The sequence below is a fragment of the Bombus affinis genome, chromosome 15 (assembly GCF_024516045.1).
Source record: "Bombus affinis isolate iyBomAffi1 chromosome 15, iyBomAffi1.2, whole genome shotgun sequence".
In the NCBI taxonomy this organism is placed as follows: Eukaryota; Metazoa; Arthropoda; class Insecta; order Hymenoptera; family Apidae; genus Bombus; species Bombus affinis.
In genome coordinates this window covers 10,616,208-10,637,899 of record NC_066358.1, presented here as the reverse complement: position 1 = coordinate 10,637,899, position 21,692 = coordinate 10,616,208, and the positions used below count along the sequence as shown (strand labels likewise).

General features: G+C 34.7%; 5 protein-coding genes and 1 long non-coding RNA gene across 11 annotated transcripts in view; 2 read left to right on the top strand and 4 right to left on the bottom strand.

Annotated features, from left to right (window-relative positions):
• Positions 1–68: 68 nt before the first annotated feature.
• LOC126925083 (polyglutamylase complex subunit TTLL1) lies at positions 69–4,311 on the bottom strand. The gene is made up of 9 exons (XM_050740250.1): positions 4,244–4,311; positions 3,782–3,952; positions 3,577–3,642; positions 2,877–3,055; positions 2,560–2,746; positions 1,623–1,824; positions 1,188–1,418; positions 977–1,086; positions 69–621 (listed from the first exon to the last, which is right to left on the bottom strand). The coding sequence occupies exons 1-9, from the start codon at positions 4,309–4,311 to the stop codon at positions 486–488; spliced, it is 1,350 nt and encodes a 449-aa protein (XP_050596207.1). The 3' UTR covers positions 69–485.
• Positions 4,312–5,907: 1,596 nt separating this feature from the next.
• Positions 5,908–8,071, bottom strand: LOC126925171 (probable 39S ribosomal protein L23, mitochondrial). The gene is made up of 4 exons (XM_050740489.1): positions 7,921–8,071; positions 7,518–7,797; positions 7,263–7,439; positions 5,908–6,869 (listed from the first exon to the last, which is right to left on the bottom strand). Exons 1-3 carry the CDS (start codon positions 7,932–7,934, stop codon positions 7,290–7,292), a joined length of 444 nt encoding a protein of 147 aa, XP_050596446.1. The 5' UTR covers positions 7,935–8,071; the 3' UTR covers positions 5,908–6,869; positions 7,263–7,289.
• Positions 8,072–8,210: 139 nt separating this feature from the next.
• On the top strand, positions 8,211–10,182 carry LOC126925173 (uncharacterized). 2 transcript variants are annotated; one of them, XM_050740490.1, is made up of 3 exons: positions 8,211–8,351; positions 8,840–9,469; positions 9,867–10,182. In XM_050740490.1, the coding sequence occupies exons 2-3, from the start codon at positions 9,241–9,243 to the stop codon at positions 10,001–10,003; spliced, it is 366 nt and encodes a 121-aa protein (XP_050596447.1). In that variant the 5' UTR covers positions 8,211–8,351; positions 8,840–9,240; the 3' UTR covers positions 10,004–10,182. The 2 variants fall into 2 exon arrangements, with proteins under 2 accessions (XP_050596447.1, XP_050596448.1); XM_050740491.1 differs by lacking the exon at positions 8,211–8,351 and having other exon boundaries at positions 8,368–9,469.
• A 245-nt stretch (positions 10,183–10,427) lies between these two features.
• On the bottom strand, positions 10,428–12,376 carry LOC126925082 (uncharacterized; the record flags this gene model as incomplete). The annotated part of the gene is made up of 1 exon (XM_050740249.1): positions 10,428–12,376. A coding segment is annotated over one exon (534 nt), but the record flags the coding sequence as incomplete, so codon positions are not given.
• Positions 12,346–21,692, bottom strand: part of LOC126925137 (potassium channel subfamily K member 18-like) — a 31,947-nt gene continuing 22,600 nt past the window's right edge. For all 4 annotated transcript variants that reach the window (XM_050740430.1, XM_050740432.1, XM_050740431.1 and 1 more), the window contains 5 exons: positions 15,808–16,228; positions 15,153–15,510; positions 14,360–14,751; positions 13,332–13,779; positions 12,346–12,489 (listed from right to left, as the gene is read on the bottom strand). In XM_050740430.1, the coding sequence (XP_050596387.1) occupies positions 12,377–12,489; positions 13,332–13,779; positions 14,360–14,751; positions 15,153–15,510; positions 15,808–16,065 (1,569 nt within the window). In that variant the 5' untranslated portion in view covers positions 16,066–16,228 and the 3' untranslated portion in view covers positions 12,346–12,376. The remainder of the gene's footprint in view (positions 12,490–13,331; positions 13,780–14,359; positions 14,752–15,152; positions 15,511–15,807; positions 16,229–21,692) is intronic.
• LOC126925183 (uncharacterized) lies at positions 16,222–20,538 on the top strand. 2 transcript variants are annotated; one of them, XR_007713827.1, is made up of 3 exons: positions 16,222–17,174; positions 17,251–17,347; positions 17,613–20,538. It is a non-coding gene; the product is annotated as an uncharacterized LOC126925183 (long non-coding RNA). The 2 variants fall into 2 exon arrangements; XR_007713826.1 differs by having other exon boundaries at positions 16,222–17,347.

Sequence of the window (21,692 nt, the reverse complement as noted above, 5' to 3'; positions counted from 1 at the left end):
GTTCGGTTAATAAGAATTATTATATTTATAGCAGAAAAGGTTGAAATTAAATAATTATTATCAACAAATTCGAGAAACTTCTCTTTTATTGGATTGGTATAATTCTATCATAACTTTCGCATAGCGTGTCGCGTGACGAAACACCGGTTAGAACATATCTAAACCACCCCCGAAGAAGATTCACTCTTATATACCGATTGATACAACGCGTTCGTGTCACTTCGTCAAACATTTGTTAGAAGATTTAATGCCTTGGATGTTAGCACACGTGTGTCTCTTTTCTCGGGGAATCACGGCGAGTTACGATAAATTGTGTTGTACGCGAGCAAAATAAACTGGAATATATGCATTTCGAAGATTTGGTACATGCGCTTTGACGATTAAAGCAGGCTATGCCTGTTGCTTCTACGCATGCCTGGTGATCCCACCTTTCGATATTTTATCCAAAGGACACTTTTTCTCGTTGTTTAGGAATAGCGGAATATTTATTTCCATTTGCTGGAGGAACTTCGGTATTTCCCAGACGAATATTCTTTCTCCTCTTGAGCGACGAGTTCTTCGTCCAGGAGGAGCTCGAAATTCCCCAATGCTTCCGGTGGTGGACATTTGTTCCATCTTACGCTGTGTACAATCGTGTTTTGATCGAAATTGGAAAAATTGAGTATTTAAAAATAAACGAAGATTACAGGAGAAACATGATAACTCATATTTTCCATCTTCCATAGAAGACCAATTTTTAAATTCGATATATTGTCAATCGAATCCACGTTCCTATCGTTTTATTTGATTTTGCAATTAAACATATATTTTTCTGATCTTCATTCAACGTTTTGAAAAATACTTATGGCACTAGTAATAATACTAATTAATTTCAACTAGTGTAAAAACTAATCTAGTATTCGTTTCTTACAAAATATCATAAACCCATCTTCTACTTTCAAAAAGGCTTTAAAGGCTCTTTAAACGTGACACTTACTCTGGGACACCCTCAGGTGGTACGACGATTGAAATTATGTTGTCGATTAATTTGTATTTTAAGATTCGGTCGTTTACTGTGGTGGATGTCAACGACGGAGATGCGTTCACCTGTAGGAAATGTAGGAAAGATTGGTTACCAGAAGAAAAAATAAGGTAAATAATATTAAATACAGTTAAATACTGAAAGGATTATTAAGAAATCGAAGAACCTCGATAAGCCACGGTTTAAGATCGTTATCGATGATGATGTCGTAGCCGTAGCACTCGAAGCAGTGTCGATCGTTTGCCATAACTGGAGCGACAGCTTTCAAAGAATGCACGATGCACCAAGTGATGTTTGCGAATAGCTTTTCCGTGACCGCTTTCCCACGCGTGCTTTCCAAGTATAATCTCAAATTGTGCACGCTTAATTTACCACCATGCTTGCTATTATATTCTTCCTGGAATATTCGTATGTTTTCAGAACTCTATGTTGTCCTCGTTTAGTTCTTCTTATATTTCGTTCTCGAATTTTTATACATTTATGCAAAATTTAAATTGTGTAAAAGCGTTTATATTAAAATAAAATATTGCACTAAAATCCGCAGTCTATTTATATTTATATATTTTTCCTTTCTTCGTAGAAACAGAAAAAATTCACTTACACCATGCTTTTGTACAGACACGTTCGTAAGATGAACATACATATTGTCTAATTCTTGAATACTAGTGTCGTACTTGACTGTACAAAATCGGCAAAATCCTAGTTTGAAGAGATACGCTTTTAATGGTCGAAAAGACGTAATAAGAACGTATAGCCTCAGATCAAACTTTTTTCCTCCTATTAGAAGCGGATTGTCAATGTACCTATGTATTTATTTCGAAAATAGGAAAATATTTTTCATTTCAACGTTCTTCGTTTAAGTTATGTTTTAATATCGTAGTATCATAAGAAAAAGATAATTAGATATCGATCAAAACAGTGTCGTCTGTCCTTCGGTTGTTAGTTTATATAGAAAAAAAAGCCTATGTGACTAAAGTCACCTAGTTCTTGCGGAGCGCTAACAGGATGAGATTAGAGAGAGGAAAAAATAGCGCCAACGAAGGGGGATGATTTGAATTCAAAGAGTCGTTGATCGAGAAGCGTTGAGCGGTTGATCGGGAGCGTTGAGCGGTTAATCGAGAAGTGAGAGTGAGTCGAGAGGGCAGAGTTAATCGACGAGTCGAAGAGTAGAGCGGTTAGCGTTGTTGAGAGTAGAGTTGTTAGCGTTGTGGAGTTGCGTCAGTTACTAGCGTAGCTGAGAGAGTAGGTTGTTAGCGTTGTTCAGTTGCGCGAGTGGTCAAGTTAGAGTAAGATTGTTACAATTAGTTCCATATTATACAACCATCGTTTTCTGTCTCATTAATATCTGTATAACTAATTTATTGTAAATAAATTACAAATAATAAATAGTATCAAAGAAATTGTATACCTAATATTTCCGCGATACTACAATATTACTAATTTAGCATCTCTATATTTATAATAAAACTATAGACTTTGTTCAAAAAGCTCCTCAATTTTAACATAAATTAGATGAATCGTAGAGGATCATCTTGTACCTGGATATTACATACGATTCTTTCGCTAAATTTGGATTGAATGGGTTTTTTGCTTCTCGAGACCACTTCTTCAGTTTACTTAATTTATTGATTAGAAATATACCAGCGCCTTGTGATTTGCCGCACGGTTTCATAATCCAGGTGCTTTGTGGTGATTTTCGGTACTCCTCGACGAACATATTGTAGTCTAAAATAAATTTATCTTATTAAGTATTTCGACTGTAATAATACCTTATTATATGCAATGGCGCTGATATTAATATTCGGAAGCCATATATATCTATAATACATTATCCTATATTACAACAATATTTTACCTGCCGGTAAAACAAACGTGATAGGTATGAAATCGAGATAAAGATATTTTCCCGGTCCATCTCCTCTTTCCGCTAAAGGATTTCCTTCGCGCTCCAATTCTTTCCGGTAGCGTTTTATATTTTTCACCAACAAGTCTTTTCGAGTTAATTCGTAATGATTCGGGAAATGATTAATTATTCTACAAGTTGAGATACTACTTAAATATTAGCCATAAGAAAATTGTACGAATATATCGTGTGTATCATACAGATATTTTTTAGATCTGATTAGCGTTATAATAATAAGATACGACTATAACGATTATATCGTTTAAAGTTTGAAACAAGTATGAAAACGTACTTAAAAGTTGTAAATTATTTGCTGCAAACCTTTGCTTGATAAAAAATTAGAATAAAACACGAACGATAGTTTTAAATGTAGAATTAATGGTAAAGATGATGTAATCAAATATTATTATTCGTGTAACAAATAACTGCATATACGTGTTCAATTTCGTTTGAAATTTCATCAATTAAATCACGATAGTATCGTATTCTATTATATCGTTAATGAAAATGAAAAGTTTTGTATGATACACATGATTCAGGATGTTCGTAAAAGTCTTATACGAGTGTTAGATACTTTAGTGGGTCACTAAATATAAAATAAACGACGAATGTTTAAACATTGTTTTATGTTTTAACAAAATGGATATTTAACTGTTTGTCGTCCATCCTATATCCTGTTTCTACACTGAATATATTCCTGCACGATTGCGTGACTGCCCTAAAATAATTTTTAACTTTTTCTTAATTCATTCCTTTCGTAGAATTTTCAAATAATACAAGTCGGTATAAAAACATTTGGATAATACAATTTTATCTCTTACTTTTTTTCCTTCGGCAAAATAAAAAGTAATTGTTACCAATAAAAATTCCAATCATCCTCCGGACCAACTTGAACCCATCCCCTCTTCTCGAAATTATGTACTATTACAGATTTATCCACGTCCGTGCAAAACGTCACTTTCGTTTTGTCCGTTCCACTTGCCGATACTCTGTAAATGTTTAGAACTTTTCTAGAAGAAGAAGAAGAAAAAAAAATAGCCAATCACTTGCTTTGTTTCGTATTTTTTAACCCTTCAGGGATAGCACGCGATTCTTTTCGTACGACCGAATATATAGGATAAACACCATCGAAAATACGAAATACGATACGCTTTACAAACAGAGAACTACAACAGAGATAAGAAACGCACAGTCCAAGGATGCAATAGGCTGGGGCCCGAGAATAGCCAAACAGTCCGTGCACATTGTACAGACACCATCCTTGATGGGTTAAGTCATTTTCTTAATGTTGTATCACGTTCGTTTTCCTTCTTGTTTACCTGCCGTGATTGTTAGATACGCTTAAATTTGTGACACGTTTATTTTCAGCTATTGCACCGGACGCCATGGTTTTCGATGAGAAAAAGTTAGATCGATTCACCGTGGATACGCGAATTTTGAATGCATCCAGTCCCCGCGCATCAGGAATGTGATAAACAAGCGATAAAAATGAATGCGGAATAAAATTTGAGTCAGATACGCTTTATGCTTACGGTCAGATACGGTTACTCTTTCACATTTAATTTACGGTATATTACTACTTGTACTCTATTTTCTTCTTAACATAATTCTTCGTAACATAATTTCATAATTCCTCCACGCTTATTTAAAATTCAAATATTTTAGAACATGCGTTGTTAATATTATTTGATCATAGCTCGCATTAATATTAATTATATTATTTACATATAATCGCAAGCATCGACAGCAATGGCACACTGAGATCTTCTCGATTCCGAACAGTAAAAGATATAAACAGCACACAAATATATGAGAAATATTTTTCCAAGAGGAATATAAATTGACTCTGTTTAATAATGCTATATTTAACATAATTTGAATTTAAACAATGAACGGATAAAGAGAAGACAATTTTTGAAACGTTTACGAATGATTCCCAAAACTTCGGAAATGATTAATCGATTACTCCGTACCTGTATATCTCTTTGAAAAACAATAAAAATACCTGTAAAATATTGCGTCTTAAATATTCGACGACTTACAAAATGGGAAGCAATTAAATTATAAAAAGACAACGCTGTGAGTTACGTCCACATAAAAAAGATGAAAAGAAATATTACGCTGTTGTATAGATTATTGTTGTTAGCCAATTTACAAAAATCATCGAATTAAAATGTAAAGGTTACCGCCATTTATAAATATCGTTGAAAAACTTACTGAAAGCTTCTTTAACTTTCTTTTTGAATATCTATTTTCAGAATCTTAAAGTAGATACCTTAAAGTATTTGAATGATTTTTTCCAAAATTCCTTAAACAAGTAAACGCGTGAAAAATCGCATCAAACCTCGGAGACATTGTACCATATTGGGGTTAATAACGTCTCTATATATGTAAACTTCTAATTAAATCGATCAATGGGTCGATTATCGTTTTACCTTCTCGCCATGTCTACTTGCGTTACGATATACTCTCAATCTTAAATCGATCATAATTTTCAAAAGTTTGACCGTTTTTATTAGACAGAATAATCCCTGCGAGAAGAAACGATTAATTTGGTTATACTGTGACAAATCAACACGTTCGATCAAGATCGAGTGGTTTGACTTCGCGTTAAAAGACAACCGGCAGATTTCAAGTGTGTTTACATCGCTCTTATTTTCTTTTTCCTATCTGCCTCGATTGTACGTTTCACGTATCAGAAACCCGCTAGCGTCACAGTGAGAAAGACGTATTTGATCATTTAGCTTTTCTATTCGACAAAGAAGTTATTTCATATTTGCAATATTTCCAAATTGTGTTGTTATCAAATAATTTCATTCTTTTGAAATTTTCGACTGTCCTTTTAATCCGTGTGATCATATTTTATAGTGGTTTATTTCTTATACGCCACATCGAAAAAGCAGTTAACTTGAAAAGGGTATGTATATTAAAAACAAATTATTGTACCGTGTGAACATATTTAAGAAGACATAGTATAGATATAAAAGGTTTTATAAATTATTTTATTTTGGCTTTTTGCTGTTATCATTGACAAGATTCATTTTCTGGGACTTGTAACAAGTCCTCTTACACGTGTTAGATGCGTAGATACGAGTATCGTTTTATTTTGTTGAAACGATACGAATTAAGCGTTAAAAGCGAGTCACAAAGAGACGATTATTACTTGCGAACCGGAAATTAAACGCTGCTTGAGAGCACCAAAAGTGTCGTAGCTATACGAGTGAATCATATTTGCGCATAGGTATTTGTGTCATGAATTTACGATTCGAAATGCGTCTTTCATCAACTCTATATTTATTAACGTGAACCAAACACATTTTAGAAAGTATCAATTAAATCGAAACGAGTTTTCTTTTGTGCTCTGTTTGCTATAATATTGGACATATTTCATAAGGAACATACAAATTGTTCTTACTGTATATATATATATATATATATATATATTGTACTATATGTATTATATTTGTTATTATCTTGTTAAAAAATATTTTTGCTGTAAATATTGGATAGTGAACATTGAATGATTTAATTAGGAATAGACGATCAAAATGAACGTCAATTTGAATTACAATAATTATGAAAGAAGAGTGGCCAGAGGAAGAGGGATAGCTCGAAGCAATTTACCTGCGGATAGGTGCCTTTGCCATAGACCATATACTATCGTGCTATGTAATGTTTGTGGTTACTGGACAAAGGGCAGAGTACGTTATTTTTGTCCAATTCATCCACAGGTATGTTGTCTTTGATATATCATACTTTTAAACAAAGCAGAAGAAATCACTTGCACCTACTCTTTCTATCTAAATTTTCATTTTACCATTTGTAATTATTAGTTAATTTCTCCTAATTATTCATTCCTTTCTTACAGGTAGTTTTTTTGTTTGACATTCCACAATGTCCCAAATGTAAATCTTATGGTTTTATGTTGAGTGAATATTGAGTCATCTGGAAACAGAATGTATACCTTGCATAATAGTACGTGAATTACATAATAATACATAATACATTATACTATACATGTACATGCATATACATAATGATTTATTTTGTTATTGATATGTAAGTACACATTTTACATTTATTTCCACAATTATTTCTAGTACAATCATGAAGTATGTGTAATATTCTGTCGTATAAATAATCATATCAATACTAATTTATATTTTTAATTTGTTACTGAAATTTAGATGTATATCTGTATTTATTTTGAGTATTTATTTCAATTATTTCTAATGTGATCACCAAATATTTATATTAAGATATTGTAATAGATGTAAGAATAAAAAAGGGAAAATACAGATTAATTTGATCAACGTTAGACTTCATTTATCGTCGTACCAGACTAGCAAATTTACGTTTGATATTTTACGTCATGAACCAACTGGGAAAACCAGGTGTTTTGTTCCTTTCTGCAAAGTTCTTAAAGTTTTGTTCTGCTTCGTGCAATCCTCTTTCATCTTTATCTTCAGCTTCTTCGGGGATTATATCCGGAAATGTAAATGTTTCAGTCTTAGGCTGAAATCGTACAAAATGTATATGTTAATAAAGAAGATATATTTTTGTTAAAAATCGAGTTTTTATTTTAATACTTACTAGAGTAACATAAGCTATTTTCATGTCCTCTTTTTTAGCAACAAATTTAAAATTTGTAGGTATATAAGTTTTTCCAAGAGCAATCCTAGTACGCACATGAACAGGATGTACGTTATAAATTTTTTCTAAATAATTCTTCACGTCCAATTGTGTCATCTCCATAGAACACTGAAACTCTACTACATTTTTTGGTTGGTTGTGTTCTGGTTTTATAAGCTTCAACCAAAAGTTTGGAAGAAATATTCTGAGTTGTGGATTACCTTTCTGGTACAAGGGGTACCTGTTAAAGTAGATAAAACCATGTCAATAAAATACAAAATAGTTAAATGATTCATCTTAATATATAATTTTCAAATGCCTTTTTAAATGTCCATTTCATTCCTTTATAAAAATATATACTTACCAACGAGTAGACATCTTATCTCGTTAAAAAGATCAAAAATTTATTTACAACAGTAACAATTTTGTTTATAATATCAAACTTTTGTATCTTAAATATATATATATAACAAATAAACAATGTTCTGTAATCAATACATAGGAGGTTATATTATTAGGTATGTTATACAGGTTATGTCATAACCTGTACATAGAGAGGAAATGAAAGTGCTCACACCCGTAGTTCTAGTTGCTTCACAGCACAGGCGCTGCACGATAGGGCCAAATGCCGAAGGTGACCTACACTAGTATATACAAGAATTTATAAAATTAAGTATCTGCCCTGTTTGGTTGCACGCTAATATACACAAGAATATCGTATTCCACGCTGCAACCTATTTAATTATACGGTTCTACGGAAAGATTCATATCTACTTTTCGGTCTCAGATAGACAGGTATGAATTTTTTAATAATTGTCACTATAATTATGCATTTATTTTGATCTGTATTATTAAATTTTATTAATTTTTAACATATAATAGTAACCATAAATCTTACTGTCTTTAAAAAGTAATTATGTATAAAAGGCATATAAAATTATATTTATAGACATATAAAAAGTAAAATGATATATAGCTTTTACAAAAGGCCGATTTTACAAAATTTACAATTAGAAACATTGGTTTCGATAATACAATTCTTCAAGAATAGAAAAAGTGCCAATCAGTTGTTGTGTGACTTTCGAAAATTGTAGAAATTAGGGTCTGCGAAAATTGCTTTTCAGTTGTTAAATACCTTTACAGAACGATAAAATCTACATTTTCACAAAGTTTTAATTTTTCATTCTCAAAATATGTTTGACAAAATATAGGCGCCTCTTGCATTTTAGATCTAAAACAAGTCTAGTGTTTATATTAATTTACTTCATTTTATACTATTGTAGGTATATTTATAATAAAATAATATATCGATCTTTTGATCTAAGCAATGAATCCGCTCGTCCGATTGAAATCGATTTCGATAGAAATCTTCTTCGTTTAAATTTTTCATCCGTTCGCGCTCTAATATCTAATCGAGAGTTGTAGTTGATTCGATAATCGATTTGTACGAAACATTCAGCTTTTGAACCGATTCAGTGCTATAAAACGGACGTTCAAGTGTATTTCGGCAATGACTTCTTTCTTCGGCTAAATTAACAAGAATATGGTTCACGATATTGTTTCGCAAACACAAAACGGTGTTTTAAAAACGAAACGCGTCTAAGAAGATTGCTATTATTTTGAGAAAGTAAAGGGTTAGACCGAAGATTTTCAAGACTTTTGTTGATGAAATTACGAATCGAAGATGAGCTGCGATTTGCTACCAGAATGGCTGAATCTTTTCTTGGACGACGTAGAAACTACTTTATGTTTACCGATATTGATCATCATGGTTCTTTGTACCGTTCAATTTATAATTAATCACGCTATGGACATTGGACTCACCTTTTATCAAAATGTAATGCAAAAGTCGGATGAAGACGCAGGAGAAGCTGGAAAAGAAAAGGGTGAAGATTTAATGAGCAAGATCAAAGGTTTTACTTTCGTATTTTTCTTAGACTTGAAAATATTTTTTTTTGGAGTGACATTACACAGGGTGCTTAGTAATCACGCTATTTTGGTAATTAGTTAATATCATGTATACTAAGCGAATGTATATTCAAACTTAATTTTACTCAAAAAAGAAACATTGTACGAAGAAATTTCATTCTGTATTTACGATTTATTTTTTTACGTAAATTTACTACCTTACCGATCGTATCATGGCTACTGAGATACACTGTGCAAATTATTTGAATATTATTTTCTATAAAAAAATAATGGTATGTATATATATATATATATATATATATATATATAGTAACATTTCTATGCACACATAATTGTGTATGTATAATAAATATTAATATAAAATAATTACTTTTCTTGTAGGATTTTTATGTGACATTTCTTGCGGCTTTAATAATTCTGATTCGAAAGCGGATGATTACCCAGCAGCATCGTTGTTTAGGTCAAACTCGCAAGAAGAGGAATGGGATTATTGCGAGGAAGACGACGAAGATAAGTGACAAATATGCATCGCAGGAAAAATTACGAGCTTAATCGATAAGTACTAGGGTAAAACTTTTATAAGCATGCATCCTAAAAACGTTGATTTCAAAGTGGTACTATATTAAACTCAATAAACGATATATGAAAACTAATACGATGAAATGAATAATAAAGGGGAAACGAGAATGGATCAGAATTACAGGAAGTAATTTTTTATTACTTGTTCCTAACTTTACTTCGGATTACTTGTTTTTAATTTAGAGATTCTATCATTTTATAAAAAATAAAACTTCTCAGTTACATGTAAACGAAGAAACGCGGTATTTTTTTTTTATACTGTGTAGAAATGCTTACTGTTTCCTTTATTAACATTTTATTACGTCGAATTATCGATAACCTGTCAGTTCAAGGGTTCAAAACTACAAAAAAACTAAGTCCAAGTTGTGATTGTTCGATACTTTTACTTTGTCTCTCTTTAATGAAAATTTAGCGAATGTCAAGAAAGAAACACGCGTACAAACAGCGTATTTGAACACTCGTTGAGCCTCGATCCAGCTTGGCGATCTAGGGACATATTTCTCAGCATAGCGATTCGCACGGGAAATTTATCTGCAAGACTGGGTTTGGTTCGATACGATACCGATGATGTTCCTTTGAAATATTTCATTCTCTTTTTCTCATTTTCCATGATAAATTTCACCGTTCAATCACTCACTTATACGATAGTCTTATTCGTACACTTGCTTATTCGACTTTGTATTAAAATTAAGCGGTGTTCGAAGTTCGATTAAAATGAATCTCTTAAAAGTTATACTAGGATAGACTGTCTCGTAACCGAGCACGTCTTTTTTTCTATATTTTATATTCATTTGTCTTTTTGTAACAATATTAATTGAACCGCCTGTCAGGCATATTTTTTAAGGCTGTGTCTTCCTTTCGTTTTTCGCATTACCTCTTTCTCCTACATCTTTCAACGGATAAATAAAATATTGTAACAAATATAAAATTATCAAATATCTGTCGAAATTATATATATTATTTAATTAATTATATAACTATTTATTTATGAATAATTAGTTAACTTTTGTTAAATTTCAGTTTTTTCATACGAATAATTTATTTTCGATTGTCTTACACGTGGTTATTTAGAAAAGAAAAGAAATGTTCTTTGGGAGAAAGAGACGATGCAGCAGCGTATGTACATTTCGATAATTCACACAACTTGTACGAAGAAAATCCGCCCGTCTCGAGTAATCTAGCAACGATAATGATAAGAAGAAGAATATCAGCAGCGATAAGAATATTAAATAGTATTATAGTAACAGTAGTTATAATGTAAATGGTAGAAATCTAGTGTCTTTCGTGGTGGTGAATAACCCTAAAAAACCTCGGAATTCGCGGATTTTTGTTTCAGACACCTTCGTTGTTCGAAGATCGTGTCTTACAGCCTGTAAATCCGTACGCGAGCATTCCACTCATGTTTCTAAGATTTTTCTCTAAAAAATGTTCTCACTTTATGCTCTTCGTACTCTTTTTCTTTTCTCACAAAATACGATGAAACGGTATAATTATAATCATTTACGAATGTCCTGTCTCTCCAATCAGTTTTATTCCTCTAGATCACACAGGAGAAACACACATATTCCTAGATACATAATTCTTTCCTAATTTTAAATTGCCCCCTTCCCTTCCTCATTGATCGACATTGCCCATGCATCTACATAATATCCAAAATAATTCCACTTTCGTTTAATTCCCACCAGAAATCTAATTACCTTTTTCCCGGCACAATCGAAACACAGAACACTCCATCCAACTTAGATTTTTTTTTCACAAAATCACCCATGATCGCAGCGTCACATGAAAACGTTCTCCAGCCCGGAAATATTCTTTCTGGTGGGCGTGGAGGTGGCACAGTTCACGCCCTCGTCTTCGAAGGTGACCATCTTCTCGCGACTCCTGGTCGCGGTTCCCGAACATTCTAATAACCTAGGCTGATTCGACGACGCTGTATTCGATGCGGAACCTATCGGCGGTGTTAGAGCCGAGGAGGGCCGTAAGACCGACGAAGGAGGCGGTGGTGGTACAGCCATGTCCGTGACCGCCGCTGCTGCCAGGTTGAACTCGCTCACGCTCCTAGGCACAAAGTACTCAAAATGTAGAGAACTCTCCTGCTGACGATGTTGATGATGCTGGTGATGATATTGCGTTGGAGACAAACAACTGCGTCTTAGAGACTGGGCGCGTTGAAATTGTTGACTCGACGAGTTTCTGGATTCAGACGGCGTTTTCTTTCGTGGTAGAGAATGATGACCAGGCGATGGTTTTATGGCAGTGTTGGACGCGTGGGCCAGGAGTTTCCCATCCCCGGGACTCCTGGCCTGATGTTGTCAGGAGGTTGGCACCATGGACATGGCGATCGCTTCTTCTTCTTGTTCGGACAATCGCGAGTCACTGGTGCCTCCTCCGTCGTCCAGGTCGGCCTTGAGCCCAGGACCGGCACCTGATCAAGAATTAAAGGATTTTATGACCTTCTGGTTGTGGTGGATAGAGAGTTTTCGGTCTTTGGTTCGATCGAAATGGATTTTGATTTCATTTTGGCTTTTTTAAACGAAGGGGTTATGCAGAGTGGTCAAGATGCCTGATCGAAATCCCCGACGCGAGTGGATCAGAACCGCTCTACGTGCAAACGATTGAGAGCTCGACTCATTTGTTCGTGATGCCTTTGACACTTTGAGCCTGGGTTCGGTTGGAAACGAAGCTTTCGCATTTGGGCTGGAAAACTGGAGTTTTGATAAATGGAGGGCGAAGAGAAGGTAACTGCTTATATCGTTAGACGATCTTTTTAATAATATTTTTGAAAATATCCAAGATCGTTGTGAGCTGTAACTATCTTAGAATTTCCCTTAGGACAATATAGTGGTATTTTTGAGAAGATTCAAGATCACAGTAAGCTATAAATTTCTGTGTAATTCTTTTACAGTGATGGACAGAAGTTGAAATATTTAAAATTCTTACGAGTCTTTCTCCAAGTCTACCACACCAGGAAACGTGATGGGATTTGACTTGACTTGACGCATCGGCACTGTCGTATAAATAAATAATGTTTTTCGTAAACAGTATTATCTATATTCGTACAATACTGCCACGCATAATATTACGATTAAGTCATTGTATAACGCTATGTTTAATAATTGACTATAAATTCACAGTTCTGTATGTAGAAATAGTATGTTTCGTCGCCAGGCTCAAAGCGTTCAGGAAATTTAAAGCGTGGCCGGGTAAAATAGTTTCTCGCCCGGAACGATCTAGCGGTTCCCCGTCGAATGCCTGCATCAGGGATACCTGTACCACCGATAGGTCCGACCACCACCCCCGACGACATGCCGCAGGTTCTACCGAAGACCCTGACCACGCGTACCACCTCCTCCTGGACGAGGTTGAAGCACATGGCGATCAGGCCCATCCCGGCGAGTATGTAGAGCGAGCAGGCGCACAGGCTGAGTTCCTCCAGGGTGGCGGACGCGGCATTTCGTCCAACGGGCATCAGGTCGCCGAAACCGATCGTTCCGAGGCTGGTGAAGCAGAAGTAGCCACCTTCCAAGAGACTCCAACCCTCCAGACGATTGAACATCACTGCGCCACCGCATATGTAGATCAGCATGATTACTAGACAGAGACTGATCGGTATCCTCACGGGATTCGTTTCCACTACGTAACCTGGCGACGAGTTCGTCGACAGGGACAGCGAGCACGGGTGAAAATGGCGTTTACTGTTTCCTGATGTTACGTCCTGGAAAAGATTAAAATGTTTTTTACCGTATCTTATATGCTTTTATATGTTTTTATGACATTATATATGCGTGTTTCAAAAGTGACGCAACTTCAACCAATTCCTCAGGAAAGGCAAAGAATTATATGGAATAGATTATAGCAATTGGGATCAAATATTGGTTGTAACTTTTCAATATCTAGTTCTCGTAATCTTTTTTTGATGGTTTCGTTATTTGTGTTAGAAGAACGCTCGTGATTAAAATTTATTAGTGCGTCTGAAGATTTGAAAAGGTGTAACGAAGACACATGGGACTTCTCATAGTTTTTCTCTATTTGATATAGAACCGGAGTCCCTCTATTCGTATTACTTTACATTCAGTTAAACATAATTTGTTCGCTTTTTGTAATCAATTCCGTCGATCATATGTATATGTAACTTTCCTAATTTATTCTTATATTTTTGCTTGTTCCAGAAACGTGGCTGATCATTCTACAACAGCATCTAGTGTCCTCATCGCAGGTGCAGATTGACGATATTCCCCCAATATATCACTACTTTCTACTGTGAAATCATGTTTTTCGAACGAAGTATGTTATACCTGAAGCGCTGCGGTGGAGCTGGTGGTAGCATGAAGCAGTCCCTCGCTTCCACAGTCCAACAAGATGGCACTGCTGGTGCCTCTGGTTCCTAGATCGTCGCAGGAGCTTTCTCTGCTAGCTGAATAGTAATTTCCAGATTTCGAGTCGACATGGTTATCATATCTGTAGGTTTTGCTCATCATGCCACCTACAGGAGGTGGCGGTGGCGGCGGTTGTTGCTTCCTGGTGCAATTTCGAGGCCTGCACAATCTGCCATACAAACGACGGAAGCTCCTTGAGAGGACATCGCCCACCGTGCTTAAATAGACCAGCATTAAGGGAATTCCAGCCAGAGCGTACACTATTGTGATTAAACGACCCCAGACTGTGCGAGGCGCCACGCTACCGTATCCTGAAACGCCAATGATAACGATTGTGTTACGATCGATTGTTATCGAAGGAACAACCGAGGATTGATCGAATATGAGAGCGTTTATTAGAATGTAATGGGTGTGTTCTCAGTCAATTCAAATTGTCACATAAATTGAAGCTTCCGACTAGGCGTTATGTTACCTTTGTAGCTCAATTTTTGTACAATTTATTGGTACGCTTGTTCTCTGTTTTATTTTTGTCAATTTTTTATCAGATTATGGATCATATTCCATGAATATTAACCTGTTAACCTGGAGAAACAAGTTAACATTAATACATTTAAGTTAAAAACTTTTAATTAATAATAAGTGGTATGTTGCATGAAATATTATATAATGATACTAATATATTCTATATTTTGTAAATATTGGTAATCCTTACCAATAGTGGTGATCAGCGTCAAGGAATACAATAAACTGCCACTAAAGGTCCATTTTCTATGTGATCTTCTGTCCATGGAATGGTCCCTGGAGCGAGAGGATGATCCCATCGGCTCGTACTGCGAGGAAGTCCTCCTGAGACCTCGTGCCAAGTTCTCCTGAAATTCGAACACTTCCCTGGCTGCTAATCGTGTCCAGTTTTCCTTGTACAACACGTTCAAGTCCTCTGTGATACTCCAGAGCCTTTCAACGGTGCGCGCTCTTAGTTCCATCGCCGCAGTGTCATCCTCGATACTGGGTACCACGTACGATCCTCCTTCGTTTTTGGAACCGGGAACGAGCAGGTCGTTCGCCGAATCCTACCATGGAAAACAAATAGATTTTACTCATATATATATAATCCATACATATGGCTTTTTTGAAAGAAGAAAGCACAAAAGTCACTCAAGGATCACTAGGTTACAAATTAACTTTGGTTTGTTTTATGGTGATTTATACACAAGATTTTTAGCAATTCTTTCCATTCTTTTCATTACGTATACAACGCTCCTTAACATAAAAACTTTATTTAATATGAGTACATTTATACAATTATGATAGCAGACTTCTAAAGAGCGTTTGGACAAGATAACGTTACCAAAGAAGCGATGACCTACCGACTTGAGGCCACCTTCCAGCGCCATGAACGCGAACGCGCCCAACAGCGTGTAACCCAGCACGAGTACGCAGACACCCAGACTGGCCAGTAATCCCGGTGTCTTGGTAGATGTTGCCGTACTGCAGCTACAACAACAGCACAACAACTCCGCTCCCCGGACAGAAGCGTTGATCCTCAACGCGTCCGCGTTTGCGTTCGCGTTCCTTCCTGGACAGCATCTCGGCGCCCTCTGATAGTAGTCGCCTGTGCTCTGCATTATGTTTTAGCCACCGTCTGCACGCTGCTACCGGCAGCTTCCTCGTCGCCGCAGCTGCAGCTGCAGGTGCAGCGACCGACGCCGCAGCTGCAGCCGCAACCGGTCGCCTCCTATCGTTCCACTATCCTCCCTCGAGCCTCGTCCATTTGGTGCGCTGGCAAGCCTGTCGCAGAGATTACCCGTGATCCCATTAGATCTTGTCGCTTGCAACTATATCGCCCTAAGGCTCTGTGCAGACGAGGAATGCGACGTCTCGCGCCATTCCGATTTCATAGCGCTGACGCTACACAATTCGACAAGTTTCAATTTTTGATACAATCTGAGCATACAATCGAAGAGCTTCTGACTAGACTGCACACATATGTAAGTATAAAAGTTTATATTTTTATTAATATAATTAAAATATTGGAACGTAAGTGGGAGATTGTTTTGTATATTAACTCTCGATTAATATCTTGGATTTTGAACCCTCGATAGGTCGTTAATACAAAACTAAACTTTTCAATGCTCGAGTAATATAAAAATATTCAACGTTCGTTATTATTTGTGATCTAATGATATTATTGTTATAACTTATACACATCATTCAGTTTGTTTTCTAAAATGCTTGTTACGAATATTTTAGATAAGGAATTTTTGTTATCGAAATCGTACAGGCAGGAAATTATAGAATCGGTCTTGACAAAACTGGTTTACGTGCTAACATTTTTTGTCGAGTGAAACTTTGCAAATTATTTGAATTTCGAGAATACTTTTCATTTCTCTGGAAAAGACAAAATTCGTATTACATAATCTAATATATAATATATGCGGATAATACGTAATTTCTGTATATCGTATGTATATGTGTAATTTCCACAATATCGTATGTCTCGTCTGCACCAAGTTTAATTGCTCCTTATTGGTACCTCCGGGAACGCGCGAGAGAGTGTACTTCTGGTATAGGTGTCGATGACGAGTGGTGACTATGGTCACGTGGTACTGGAGATGCGATCGGGTGACGAGTGTGAGCTCAGGAGGATGTGATTAGGTGTATGAGCGACGACGCTGCGGTGGTTAATTAAGGGGAATGTAGAGCTTGATTGGATCTTGGTGGATTTAGGCGGCGAGTATGTTTAGTGTGTTTGAGACATAACGTATGTGTTTGAATTTTGAGCGGCATATGAACATTAATTTCCATTTCAGGAATGTATTTTGAGAGTGTGACTTGATCTACGTTATGGAAGTTGGAAGAGTGATGTATGGTTACGTCTAAAGTTTCAAGATGTTTTCTTCGAGGCAAGTATGTTTTCCATGATCTAATGTATCACCAAAGAGAATATATTTACGTAGAAATATATTTAGATCTATCGTAAATTAGAGACTGGTTGTTTTAGTGGTATGCATTCGTACACGTGGGTTATACAACATTTCTCTTTGCTTACATTCTGTATTTGTTTGCTTACATTTTTGGTTTAGTTGTTTACATTCTCCACTTGTTTATCTTTTTATTTAAGATTCTAAATCTTCCTGCTACATTTATTTTTTGTACATATTTGTTGTTCTAGTATCGCTTTAAGGATTCAAATTCTTGCGACATAAGAAGTCAGATTCTTCTAACAAGAGGTGCGAAATTTTTATGAAATCCTAGAAATTCCTCCATCGCGTATTTCGTTCGAGGAATCTTCGTTCGCCGAAACGACGTCGTTAGCTCTGAATAATAGATAACAAACTAAAATCCACGAATTCTTTATGTAACGAGAACTTTTCTTCCTTTCTTCATTCGTAGAACCTCTATTAGAGATGATTGAAGTTCGACTTATTTATTTCAATAGCGATGAAAAATAGAATTTATTTTGCATAGTCAAATCAATATCCTTTAGTCGTATAACATTTTCGATCAAAGAGTCATTTTCTGACAATGACAGTATTCTAAGCTGTTTTGTTTTTTAAATTCTGTAAATTCTGTGGAATACACGATGATTCCAAACTTTGTGTACATTAAATACACGCATATCTTTGGATTATGTTTGTATCATTACTTTATTGGAATATCATATTATGTTATTTCATATATAGTGTAATAACACGAATAATATGTACGTTATATTATACATAATATAATAATCCAATAAAATAGTGACACGAAGATAATCCAGAAGATATATGGGTTAGAAATGATTCGACAACGATCATGATCCGACGAAGTCATACGCCGCATAAAAATCAGACTATTTCCTTCTATAAACAATAACAGTGTTGATAATCTCTTTTATATGGAACGTAAATTCCTATGATTTTCACGTTTCGAAAAGTTTGGAAAAAACTTGGCAAAAGGGTACCTGCAAGCGATATTTGGCCCGGTAAGAGAATCGGTTCGCGACCAGCTAGTTCCGTAATCGTATTTTTCAATTTCCTGCCGGGCCGCGACCCATTACGAGAAGTTAATAATCGGACTGCTCGATTTCCCGAAATAAATGTCCCCTTTTCGCGCTTTCTGTCAGCCCCCCGCGAGGAGAGTCCGTTTACTGATAAAGCGATCGTTCCGTTGCGTGTATACAAGCAGAAATAGCTACGATCGAACTTCCAACTAATGTATACTCATATGTATCACTTTTCATCTGTGTATACGGGTACTTACTTTCAAATAACTGATGTATATAGTTTATAACACCGGTAGTACTTGTTCGAACCATGGGACGTTCTAATTTTATCAGTAATGGGGTTGGTAGACATACGAAGGGTTGATCCCATTAGGGCGAAAGATAAATTTTTTGTTTGTTTCTGATGTTTCAGAGTTACGAAGTTGAGGGATGAAGTACATTTGGAATTAAATTAAATTAAAAGTTTTAGGTATGTGTGTGGGTTTATTTATTGTTATTGGAAATGATTTACTGTATTTATCCTGGCTGGCTATTGAGTGATAAAAACTTGTAATTGAAGAATTTTTTTGTTTTTAGAATATGAGTGATGCGAAGGTATATTTTATATTTTTGTTCTTTTCAATGTGATTTCGTGAATGTGGTTTTATTAAGAAAGATGGTACTTATTAAAGGTGGAAATTTAGCAGTAAATATAGATTAATAGTACCAAGTAAATATAGAAATTGAACACTTTTATATAGAATAAGAAATATTCCATATTTACTAAAAGCAAAAGAAAATTATTTTCATTCGTGTTAAAATTAAACGTTACTTAAACGTTATATCAAAATATTGAACGCGAAATGTTAAGTGTTACACACTATGTACGTGCACATGTGTATTTAGTATTATTTTTACATTTTCAAATAATTGCGAGCGATACTGTATGTGGTACAACTCGGTGTTGATATCACGGTATGGACTACATGGTAAACTGTTCCGTTTTCTCTCTCTCTGTTCAATTCGTTCGTCTCGTTGTCCCTCGACGAGCATTTGAATACCATCTATGTACTACATGTGTATCGCGCTTACGTATCTCTGTTTCGACTGGAGGACATACACGTGTTCCCAAGTAAATGACTTTCTTTCTTCCTTTTTTTTTACTCTTTAGATTCATGTACTGGTTGGCCAGTAATATTTATTCTTTTTTTTTTTATCAAAAATTAACTATTGAAAATTATAATAATGGTATTGTTCTTCGATGTATAGTGCGGCAATCGAAGGTTCTGATCAAATTGAATAGAAAATTGGAATTTCACTAAATTTTATGTACGCAGTCAAGTTTTACAAGCGAATAAGAACGAAGTACACGAGACGCGTTGTCGAATTAACAAGTTGAGATTGTACAAAGGAGACTGGCATTTGGTAGGATCAACCGGCTTGTAGTTGGCGTCTCTTTAAATAATCAGGCTTCCGACAAATAGAGTTTCCGGTGATCAACGTTCAGCAAGTTTAGAAGCAATCAGGCTTCTATCAATCAGTCTTTAGTTATCATCTGCTGAAGCAATCAGGCCTCCAGCGATCAGCTGCTAAATAATTAGATATACTTTGACTAGGTTGTGACAATATTTGCTTGTAAAATATATCCTTCGTATTTGTATAATTTCTATTTTATCGTAATCTTATAGTTTTTAACGATGTGCGAATAATTCTTCGTTAACTTTCTCTAAACTGATTTTGATTTTTTAATCCTTTCAACCACTTACATAGTAACTGAACTATCTTCTTATTAAACGTAGTTATGGAGCTTAGTTCTCTTCAGACGGATTATATTTTTGGATCGAACAGGCTGTTCTTCTTTTTAACCATGTTATGTTAAAGTACATTTTTTAAATCATTAAATAATATTGAAATAAGGAAATCAACAGAATTGTGTTTATCACATTTTTTCTCTGTAACCTTCAATTGTATTGAAAATGAATGGTCGCACTAGCATAAGAAAAAAGAAATGGTATATTAAACTGTTTCGCTAAAGTATCACAAAATTTATAAAAATATTGAACAGTATAGCTTTGTTGTCAAACACATATATGGTTATTTATTTTATAATATATATTTCGTTTAAAAACCATATTCGTAATGGGGATAGGATAAAAAAAGTTTTATTTTGTGAATTACTGAAAAGCATGTAGCGTTTTGTTATTTGTATCTTTAAATAAATGAGATAAAAGTTGTATTTAAGTGATCATCTATTAACGTGGAAGGATGTAAATAAAAGGGGGTTGCTACGGGGTGAATGGGGTCCCCCATGTGTAAATAAGTGCCACCCGTTGTTTACGTGCGTATAAAGTACCAATGGAGGGTGTAAAAAGGGTTATTTTTCATAGTTTTTCTAATATTAATTTCTGGTACATAATTTTCATTTATCAGTGATTTTCACAAAGGATGAAAGAGCTACTGTTTTCAAGTAAAAATATTAAAAATATTGAATGATCGTGAGGCGAAAATTTATCTAAAAGGTCGACACATTAATTTATTGCGTTTCTTCCCTTTTTATTTAAATTTTAATATTCATGAAGGGATGAGCCAAAATACTAATATATCAAATGATGGAAATTCATAGTGATTGATGGACAGTTATTGTTAAAATTAAAAAGTGATGTTTAAAATAATATCGTAAATTTACATTAGAAAAGGAACGTTTCGATGGACATTCATTACTTTAACTGATTAATACTCAGGATTATCGAACGAAAGCTTCTTTCTCATTTAAATTCCAATATTGAAAATAAAAAAGAAAATTCTCTTCCTCTTTTAATTGATAAAAGCTGATGTCAATTGATTAACTTCTAAGATCAAAGAAGAAGAAGAAAAATAAAAAAAAAGAATCATTTCAGTGGATTATTGAAAGAGAATCTATTACTATTAATTGGCTAGGTATTGAAAAATAATTATTTTTTAGCATGTTAAAGAATTCTTCAGCTTTATTTATTTAACTCATCAATTTTTTATGCAAGTTTCAATATTCATAACTGATTAAAAACTAATGTTAAAGGAATAAATTAATATTCAGGATCAAAGAAAAATTATTCAAGAAAAGATTAACTCATCAACTCGTTATATTTCCTGTTTTCTTATGTAAATTTCGGTATTCACATTAGAAGAAACCATTATCTCAATTCAATCTGATGAACGTCTAATATTAAAAAAGAAGATAATTTACGCTGTAATTTTTCAGCACCGTCCTCCTCTGATTATTTCAATTAATTAAAATGACCTATTTCA

Excerpts from the sequence above, each read along its gene's own strand:
- LOC126925173 (XM_050740490.1), top strand. The coding sequence starts at position 9,241 with ATGAGCTGCGATTTGCTACCAGAATGGCTGAATCTTTTCTTGGACGAC. Across the intron at positions 9,470-9,866 it reads TTTAATGAGCAAGATCAAAG|GATTTTTATGTGACATTTCT; the intron begins GTTTTACTTTCG and ends CTTTTCTTGTAG.
- LOC126925171 (XM_050740489.1), bottom strand. Across the intron at positions 7,440-7,517 it reads AAATAGCTTATGTTACTCTA|CCTAAGACTGAAACATTTAC; the intron begins GTAAGTATTAAA and ends GTACGATTTCAG.
- LOC126925083 (XM_050740250.1), bottom strand. The coding sequence starts at position 4,311 with ATGGCGTCCGGTGCAATAGCTGAAAATAAACGTGTCACAAATTTAAGC. Across the intron at positions 1,087-1,187 it reads TTAAACCGTGGCTTATCGAG|GTGAACGCATCTCCGTCGTT; the intron begins GTTCTTCGATTT and ends CATTTCCTACAG. Across the intron at positions 622-976 it reads CCACCTGAGGGTGTCCCAGA|CGTAAGATGGAACAAATGTC; the intron begins GTAAGTGTCACG and ends GATTGTACACAG.